Source organism: Myiozetetes cayanensis, unplaced genomic scaffold, assembly GCF_022539395.1.
Source record: "Myiozetetes cayanensis isolate MyiCay16 unplaced genomic scaffold, myiCay2020 scf96, whole genome shotgun sequence".
In the NCBI taxonomy this organism is placed as follows: Eukaryota; Metazoa; Chordata; class Aves; order Passeriformes; family Tyrannidae; genus Myiozetetes; species Myiozetetes cayanensis.
In genome coordinates this window covers 129593-139720 of record NW_026088252.1, presented here as the reverse complement: position 1 = coordinate 139720, position 10128 = coordinate 129593, and the positions used below count along the sequence as shown (strand labels likewise).

General features: G+C 41.9%; 1 protein-coding gene across 1 annotated transcript in view; it reads left to right on the top strand.

Moving 5' to 3' along the window:
* Positions 1 to 20: 20 nt before the first annotated feature.
* LOC126653202 (E3 SUMO-protein ligase PIAS2-like) overlaps positions 21 to 10128 on the top strand; it is a gene marked incomplete at its 5' end in the record, with an annotated part of 54790 nt that continues 44682 nt past the window's right edge. The window contains 4 exon segments of the mRNA XM_050340721.1: positions 21 to 183; positions 5443 to 5527; positions 6030 to 6080; positions 6208 to 6298. Of these exon segments, the coding sequence (XP_050196678.1) occupies positions 21 to 183; positions 5443 to 5527; positions 6030 to 6080; positions 6208 to 6298 (390 nt within the window).

Sequence of the window (10128 nt, the reverse complement as noted above, 5' to 3'; positions counted from 1 at the left end):
TTTCTTCAGTCATATCTCTGTCTCCTTCCTCTCCTGTCAGTTCTGTGCTCCTCCAAGACACTAAGCTCCATGTAGAGTTGCAACAGCCATCCCCTCCAATTCCACCTGTTCATCCTGATGTTCAACTGAAAAGCTTACCTTTTTACGATGTGCTTGATGTACTCATAAAACCTACAAGTCTAGGTAAGTGTTTAATAGCTCTGTGGGTTGTTTAATTCATGAAATAAGTGTTGCTAATGGCAGTACGAAGTCTAGACTTAAATGGTTTTTTGCAGTTGGGGAAAAGTGGAAACTCCCTTCCCTTGTCATCTCTACCCTTGCCCTCTCTTCACCACTTGTTCCAAAATGACTCAGCTGGGGGTAGCAGTCTCAATCCACACAGCAGTGGCTGGTGGCGAAAGCTGCTGAAAGCCACTCTGAAAGTGGTCAGTGGTCAGTGTCATGCTTGCCTGGCAGAGCTCCTTGAAGTGCCCAGCACGAGGGCTGCAGTGGTCCCTTCCCTCAGTACCTATACCCAGGAACAAGAGAGAGTTTCCAGAAGCACTAGGGATTTTATCCCCTGTCTCATGAGTTCTTGTGATGCTTCACTTCAGGGACCTTTCCAGCAGGTCACAAGATGCTGGGGACAGTCCCTCCCTAGCTCATCTTGGACGGGGTAGGGGGAGTAGCTCCCCACACTCTGAACCACAAGATGATATGAAAAGACCAAAAATCTTTCCCATTTAACTAAAACTACAACATTATCCACCCCTAATATTTTTATACCATCACATTATATCAGATTTAAACCTTGTTGACAGAGCCTCTAGTGTTGACTAACCAAGTAGCCTTTGCTAAATGCTTGAAAGTCCTCCTGCCCAATGTCTTCAAAGTGATTTTCAACAGTCCATTACACTGTTCAACCTCCCCAGTGGCTGGTGCATAATAGGGGATATGTTATATCCACTCAATACCATGCTCTTTAGCCCAGGTGGTAACTAGGCTATTCTTGAAATCAGTCCCATTATCTGGCTCAATTCATTCTGGGGTGCCATGTCAACATAGGACTTGCTTTTCAAGGCCCAGGATGGTGTTCCAGGTAGTGGCATGAGGCACAGAGTACATTTCTAGTCATCTGGTGGTTGCTTCCAACATGGTGAGCACATAGTGCTTACCTTGGCAAGTTTGCGGCAGTGTAATGTAATCAATCTTCCAGGCCTTTCCATATCTATACTTGGGTCTACCTGCGACACTTTGACTTGGGCAGTTTGGTCTACCTGTTCATTGTTGCAATGTTCTTCATTTCCTTGGACTGGGGAAACGTGTGTGTCTACATGGTAGACTCTCACAATCAGTTTCTCTACCCTGGGAGTGATGTCTTGCAACATTTTGAAAGCCCAGATGGGTTTCCCTTTACATTGTCAATTGGCCTTCTTGTCTAACCATCACCATAGAGAGTTGGTCACCATCCATGAGTGAGTTTAGAGGTAAGTCTCTTGGTTTTCCTTCTAGTGCATTGTTGCCAGAAAATTAGAGTATATGGGTGGCCCTGCAGGTCCAAGTTTCCACCACATCTATGATGTACACCTGTCCCTTGCAAAAAGTACCTCTAACAGTGCCAGTTCCTCAGGCGTAGGATCCCTTCCTCCATGGTGTCCCAGGAGCAATGATGCCCCTGCAGGTTGTCCCTGTAAGCAAACCTCTCTCTTATGGTTGGTAAAAGTCACATCCAGAGATTAAGGGGTTCTGATTCCCTCATGAACTCCTGGTCAATACCCACATCCTGGGACAGGTATTCTAAAAACCTTGCTTCAGTACCATCAAGCTGTGCACCTTCATCCGTAAGATCCCAGGCTCAGATCAACCAGGTCAAAATGGGTTCACTCGGTTGTCAAGCGATGTCTTTCCACAAATTGAAGAGATTATCAAATTATAGGGATTCAGTGATTATCTCTGGTTCTGAGTCTACCATTTGTGAAGGTCCCGCCTCCCCATCATCATCCACCAGGCGAACAGATTTGGTCTTATATTTTCTCCTGTGGATAGGGGCATCTTCTATTGGCTGGGGGTGCCCTTCTGGCCTAGCCACACCCTGAATGGCTGTGGTGTTGTGTATTTTGTTCCCTTGCCTTTCCTCCTGGAGGTGCTGCACCATACCAAGCAGTTTTTGGTAGGCAGTGGCCAAAGCCCCGCATGCAACCATGAGTTGCCCCTCCACAGATCTACCATGGTACCTTTTCCTCACTGATCTCATCACTTTAACAGGATTCTGAAGTTGTTCAAGGGTGAACTTCCAGGTCATTGAGCTTAAAAGTTTTCCAAGAACTTACCCATGTCCTCCCCTAACCCATGCCACTCAAAGTTATCCACCCCTCGGGGAACACCTTCCTGAAAGATCCTGGCTCTAGCCTCACACATGAGATAGACCATAATGATGCAAACTTGCAGACATATCACAAAGGGTAAGGGAACTCTAGCATCTAGAGGGAATTTAAACTTCTCAAAAGCTATTGTAGCTGACCTGAAGGGGAAATGGGCGAAGGATTGGGAGGAGTCACTCCCCTGTGCTTCTCCCTCAGACTGGGTGCCATTATCAATAAACTCCAGAGGTAACAGCTTAGGCTAGGGCAGGAAGACAACCCTGAAAACACATTCCAAATGAAACTTATAGGTGTTGAGTTTACAACACTATGAATCCAGGTTACGAACTGAAAAATTGACAAGGTTGCCTTGGTTTTAAACTCCAGTTTGAGAAAAACACCTGTGAACGGAAAATGTGTATACAGGAATACATGCCAAATAAACACAAATGGCTCAAACAACATGGTGGCTGTTCTATATCCAGTACACAAATGGATTTCTCAAAATTGTTATTTTTCCACTTCTCCCTCTCTCTCTTTCTCAGCGCCTCAGGTTGGGCGCCAAATATATTGTCTTGCTTTAATGACAATATGCTCAGGAGGTGAGACCTCCAATAAGATAAACCCTCATTTTCTTTCTATTATTTCACTCCAAATATTGACAAAGTAGAAATGATGAGGAGTCTAAATGAAAAAGGAAAAAAACCAATTTTACTAAAAACCGGAAAAAAACCAGAAACAAAGGAAAAAGAAACAACAATAGCAGAAAATATTACCTAGCTACCCCCTCCCCCCCTAGGTTAAAACAAAATCTGGAAAAATATTTCATTCAGAGAGAAGTCCTATGCTGCCAAGATGGTAACGTGGGTTCCAATGTAGCAAACCACTGTGAACTGACAATGGTGGAGCCGGGATGACCCGGTATGGTGCTGGGACCTGGTGGTCACAGGCCATGCGGTGGCAGTACCCTGTGCAGCTCCCAAAAGGAAAAATCCCGAACTGTTGGTCTCACCAAGATAACTCAGCTGGTCTTTATTCATATGGTGGCAGCTGATGTCAAAAGCAGTCAGTGTTGAGTGAAACAGTGCTGTGGGTTTACTTTGGGCCAATTTTCTTTCACCCCCCACACAATTACTATAAGTTGAGAGAAGGTTTATGCAGACAAAAGAGATCTGATTGGGGAGAGTAATATTAGGATTTATTACTAGTAAGATAAAAACTAAAGAACTATATATACAACAATTCTAACTTGGCAAAAGTGCTATGTATTTATAGAAGTATCCCTCCCCCCTTGTATCAGTTTAGGAGAAGCAGTTTCTTTTCCATTTTCAGAGCTACAGGTCTTCTAAATAATTTTGCAGCACTTGAAAGTTCCTCTTCTATTATCTCTAGGACAATAGCTCCTATTCGTTGTAGTTGGAACTGGAGGTTGCAGTATCTCTCTGTCTGGAATTCTTTTTGCAGCACGTCTTGTCCAGGAAGTTTTTCTCTAGAGTTTTTTCTTTACTGTGTTATAAGAGAGCAGGGGACCTGGCCCCCTTCTCCTGGGCCAGACTTGGCCCAGGGTAGGGGGCACACGCTCAGGTCCAACAGGGCCCACTGCTATGCTGGTTCTCCCATTTTTTCTTCTACCTCATGGCTCTTATCTCTTCTGGCCCCACAACTTCTCTTCCATTTTCTTAAATATGTAATTGGTAGAGGGGTTACTAAAACTTTTGATTGGTTTTACTCCGGAAATCCACCTGGAAAAACTATTTTCAGCCCCGGGAGGGCTGGTCGGCAAACCCACAACAGACAGCCAGCAGTGAAAACCACTGCAAGCAGTTGGTGTCGTGCAGGCCCAGGGAAACTCCTCAAAGTGCCCGGCACAGAGGCTGCAGTGGTCCCTTCCCTCGGCACCTACACCCAGGAACAAGAGAGAGTTTCCGTAAGCACTGGGGATTTTATCCCCTGTCTCGACTGGGGGAGGGGGGGTGGGGGCGGCCCTCCATGCTCCAAATCATGTTATGGTATGAAAAGAATTCACTAAAAATCTTTCCCATTTAACTAAAACTACAAGAAGACAGTCTATTAACTCTTACAAATTTGCCTGGTTTAGTTGTGCTATTTTTGCATTTATCCTTCTTTGTTGCTTACTTTAAATTGTTGGACAAGCCCAATCTACTTTTATTTCAGGTCAAGATTTCTAACTTCTCAAGTTGAAAATAGAAAAGTAACATATACGTACTATGAACCTTTAATACTAAAATATTGCAGCTTCCCATCACTGACAGACAAGTCAGTTTCTGATGTGAGAGTTGCATTTATTTTATTTTTTTTTCCAAATGCTACTGACAGATAATTCCTAGATGTCAAGTCTAGTAGGCTTCTGTGGCATTAAGGGTTGTGCTCCTTCTCTCCTCCTCCCCTTCCCAAAGGTTTAGTTACAATTAGCTGTTTCTGAATTGAGTAACTTTCCAGCTGTCCATTAATAACTTCTGGTGTGCATTCTCTTCTTGTAGTACATAAAAATAGTTGTAAACATCTCTGTGGTACTCTTTTTATCCTGTATCCAGTGTTATATTTTGTTATGTGTTTGTTTGAACCTTTCTTCCTTGGAAGAAAGGATTATAATGCAGTTTGTCAAGCTTCTTCGATTCCCGGTCAGGGCCACTCCCGGGCAGGTGGAGCTCGTTAGCCCTTAAAGGCAACCCACCTACGTCCTAAGGACCTCGCTGCCACTGTCCAAGCTCGCTTGGCCCCGGCAGATGAACCTTAGGATTAAAGGGTGGGCTCAGTTCCGCGCACACTGTGTCTCACCTAAAAAATCCAATGCGCAGGCTGGAAGGTGTAAAGACCTTCCCCAGATCTTCACTCGTGAAGACTGGCCATTATTATTATTAATACTGAAGTGTAATGTGATATTAAGCCATCTGAATATAGTTGAATGAATGATTTGTTCAGTTCTTTCCTGTTGACATTTAAATGCAGTTCAACCACAATTTGAATATATTAAGTGACTTATGCCTGGTTCCAAAAAAATCCCACCTCAATTGCAGATCCTGTTTTAATCAATTACTTTAATTACCATGGCTAAACCTCTTTTCTATCTCTCTCTTTCTAGTACAGAGCAGTATTCAGAGGTTCCAAGAGAAGTTTTTTATCTTTGTTTTAACACTTCAGCAGGTCAGAGAAATCTGTATTTCCAGGTAAGAAGTAAGAGTGTGGCATAGTGTAGGTAAACTTTTGCAAAATTTCAGGAGAAAATGTGGGGGGTTTGATTCATTTTATGCATCACATAAAGCTTGCAGGTGCAGAATGATAATCCTCACTGAAGTTACACTGAGTTTATCTGTTCTGTTTTCTTCAGGGACATGTGCAGAATTTATGTGCATTTAGGGTAAATCCTACCCCATTAAAGAGTTAACAATTACTCTGTTCCAAATAATTGTCACTATTTAGAGAGGTGGTAAGCTTTTCTTCCCTGCATGTTTCCTGACTGCAGGAATGGAAGACTACTTTTTGTCACGGGGTTCATGTTGTTGCAAGACCTATGGTGTAAGCCTAGAGGGTTTTTTCTTCTCTGGCAAAATCATACTTTATTGTTACTATAATCTCTTGACAGAGCATGACAGTTCTTTCTGAATATGACTGGAATATGAGACCTGCTGTCTAAATGGATACTTCTCTTTTTATTTCTCTTTGTCACAGGGACTTCTTGTCCAGGGGCAGGAGAGATTACACAGTCCAAGTTCAGCTAAGGTACCTTTTTCATAGTGTTCTCTTACAACTTTTTAATTGGTTAATGTAACATAAGTCTAGATGTTTGTGGGGACATATGAATGTGGTGACACTTGAAAATGATGTTTTTTTCTTTTTGGGGATATAGCTTATGCCTAACAGAGACAAACTGCATTCAAGAAGATAATTAGCCTTATAGTTTGTGTATTAAAGTAAATGGGAAGCTGTTTCCATTGCCGGTGAGCATGTTTGTACATATTTGTGGCTTCTTTGTGACTTGTGGAGTGTGTGTGTTATCTGTTAACGCTAGCTTGCTAAAACAGTCAAGATGTTTATTGTTATCACTAATATTAGGTATATGGTTTGTATGTTTGCTGTGTGAGATAGCCATTACAATTGTTAATCATGTTACAGCCACTGCATGGAGTAATTGTTTTAACCACCTATAGCAAACCTCATCTATTGCAGTTAACATAACAAAATATGTCAAAAACAAACCAGTGTCTGCATGAAGAATCCTCCTCCTTGGTATTCAAATTGAGTTTGACTTGATTGGTAGTAGTTCTCACTGTTTGGGCTTTTATATTTGAGATTGGTTTGAGTTCCTCCTTGTTATAAGGGAATGGTATCACCTTCTTGTGTACAAGTTTGTACACTGCTCTGCATCTGTCTGATTAGTGCAGAATTCATTGTGGAAATGAAGAACAGACACATTTTAGAGTTCCTAGCATTTGTTGATACTGAAACGGAACAGTTAGCAGTCATATACTTGACTGGTGTCTGATGTTTAAAAACTAGTACATAGGCAGGGCCACCTCAAGGCTTGGATAATGTCATAGTTCTGATTTTAGCAAGGAATTTTTCTTTCCCTTCCCTCTGCCGTGTGTGCTCTGTGTATAGGTCATCAGGTAGCTATCAGGTGAATAAAAGAATCGGCTCATCTACTAATGGTCGAGAGATCAGTCTCCTAGGAAACAGGTAGATGAAGGATCTAAAGTCTACTTTTTTTTTCTCTCGTCTTGAGGTAACGGAGGAGGAGAAATTTTAGTGGGCTGGGGGTGTGGCTGGCATGCAGGTTGGGAGGAGAGGCTGGTGTGCCGGTGGGCTTGAGACCTGCTGTGAGCTGCAGATGCTGCCTGTTTGTTTTTTTTCCTGTCAGAGGGGAGTTTGCTGCTACTCTCTGCTCAGCTGTTACTGGTTGCAGGCCCTGCTTAAAGCAAATCCTAACCAGCTGAAGTTCGTGAGTTTTCTTCCATTGGGAGAACTTTCTGTTTTATTGCTGGTTTTTTCCTTCCCCCTTTCCCCCCCCCCATTCCCTCTCTCCTTTCCCAGTGTGGGAAGGGAAGGGGAACCGAGGTTTTTTTTTGGTTTTTGGTTTGTTTTTTTTCTTTTTCTTTTTTTCCTTCCCTCCGACATACCTAGAGGGTATTGTTTTTTCCCCCCTTCCACGTGGCAGTGACCAGGGATCCCACAGCGCCGCCTGGTGACAGGCACTGGACATTACAAGTTCTGCACCTCCAGTGATCCAACAGTGCCACCTGGTGACTGATACAGGACATTACAAGTTCTGCATCTCCGGTGATCCAACGGCGCTCCCTGCTGACTGTGGTTGGAATTGCACCAAAAGGCACCAAAAGTTAAACTGTTCACTTCGCCTTTTGCCGGTTTATCAGTTTTGTTTCTGAAGGGGTTATTTGTGGGTATAAGAGTGTTGTTTGGTTGTTTTACTTGGTTTTTTTCTCGCGTTTCTGTTAATACACATATACCTTTTAATAAAGGGCTGTTATTTCCCCTTTTCCATAATTTGTTTTCCTTCAATCGGAGCCTCTTAATTTTGGATTTATAATTGCTTAGAAAGAGAAGTTTGGGTCTTTTCTCCTAACCCATCCTCAGCAAAAGACCCTTGTCTCATTTAAACCAGGACAGATATATACAAAAAGGGAAAAGCACCTCATTATTCTTGAAAAATCTCTAGAATGGGTATCTCTGTACAATAGAACAGAGAAACTCTTGTGTAACCTGTTCTGAAATAGTTCTGGAAGCTATGGAAGATGGAAAAAGTAGTATTACAAAGGGTTTTTTTCAGCAGTGGGTTTGGAAAAATGCTATGTGAAGAGAGGTGTGAAACCTCTTTTTTAGAATGTCTGTCTCTACTTTGGTGTGTCAGATGTATTGTCCTGTACACTCCCTCCTGCATTTGCAACCCATGATTGCTTTTTTTGCCTCTCTTCAAATGAGACTCTTTAGCTTCTTTTCCTCCTGCTTCATTAACCATTACATCACTGTTCTTCTGTCTGTCTTCAGTGTGTTGAGGGTTTCTTCTGTATGTTTTCTAGTCAGTATTTTCTGCAAATACCAGTTATGTTCTCTGGATAAACTTGAGGATTTTCACCTTTTTTATGCAGATTGTCTTCCTTTCTTTAAGCAACCAACCAAAACCAAATTGGTCTGATGTTATCTTGTGGACATCAATGTTTACTGATTCTCTGTTAATATAGTTTATGCCTTGCTATGCTGCGTTATGCTCTTCATTTTGTACGTAACATATGTCACGGTCATAGTAAAAATTGTTTGTAATCTTGGATTATTGCTTTGCTTTAGATCTAAATCCTGTCAGTTTGTCAAGCTTCTTCGATTCCCGGTCAGGGCCACTCCCGGGCAGGTGGAGCTCGTTAGCCCTTAAAGGCAACCCACCTCACGTCCTCAGGACTCTCGCTGCCACTGTCCAAGCTCGCTTGGCCCCGGCAGATGAACCTTAGGATTAAAGGGTGAGCTCAGTTCCACGCACACTGTGTCTCACCTAAAAATCCAACGCGCAGGCTGGAAGGTGTAAAGACCTTCCCCAGATCTTCACTCGTGAAGACTGGCCATTATTATTATTAATACTGAAGTGTAATGTGATATTAAGCCATCTGAATATAGTTGAATGAATGATTTGTTCAGTTCTTTCCTGTTGACATTTAAATGCAGTTCAACCACAATTTGAATATATTAAGTGACTTATGCCTGGTTCCAAAAAAATCCCACCTCAATTGCAGATCCTGTTTTAATCAATTACTTTAATTACCATGGCTAAACCTCTTTTCTATCTCTCTCTTTCTAGTACAGAGCAGTATTCAGAGGTTCCAAGAGAAGTTTTTTATCTTTGTTTTAACACTTCAGCAGGTCAGAGAAATCTGTATTTCCAGGTAAGAAGTAAGAGTGTGGCATAGTGTAGGTAAACTTTTGCAAAATTTCAGGAGAAAAATGTGGGGGGTTTGATTCATTTTATGCATCACATAAAGCTTGCAGGTGCAGAATGATAATCCTCACTGAAGTTACACTGAGTTTATCTGTTCTGTTTTCTTCAGGGACATGTGCAGAATTTATGTTGCATTTAGGGTAAATCCTACCCCATTAAAGAGTTAACAATTACTCTGTTCCAAATAATTGTCACTATTTAGAGAGGTGGTAAGCTTTTCTTCCCTGCATGTTTCCTGACTGCAGGAATGGAAAGACTACTTTTGTCACAGGGTTCATGTTGTTGCAAGACCTATGGTGTAAGCCTAGAGGGTTTTTCTTCTTCTGGCAAAATCATACTTTATTGTTACTATAATCTCTTGACAGAGCATGACAGTTCTTTCTGAATATGACTGGAATATGAGACCTGCTGTCTAAATGGATACTTCTCTTTTTATTTCTCTTTGTCACAGGGACTTCTTGTCCAGGGGCAGGAGAGATTACACAGTCCAAGTTCAGCTAAGGTACCTTTTTCATAGTGTTCTCTTACAACTTTTTAATTGGTTAATGTAACATAAGTCTAGATGTTTGTGGGGACATATGAATGTGGTGACACTTGAAAATGATGTTTTTTTCTTTTTGGGGATATAGCTTATGCCTAACAGAGACAAACTGCATTCAAGAAGATAATTAGCCTTATAGTTTGTGTATTAAAGTAAATGGGAAGCTGTTTCCATTGCCCGGTGAGCATGTTTGTACATATTTGTGGCTTCTTTGTGACTTGTGGAGTGTGTGTGTTATCTGTTAACGCTAGCTTGCTAAAACAGTCAAGATGTTTATTGTTATCACT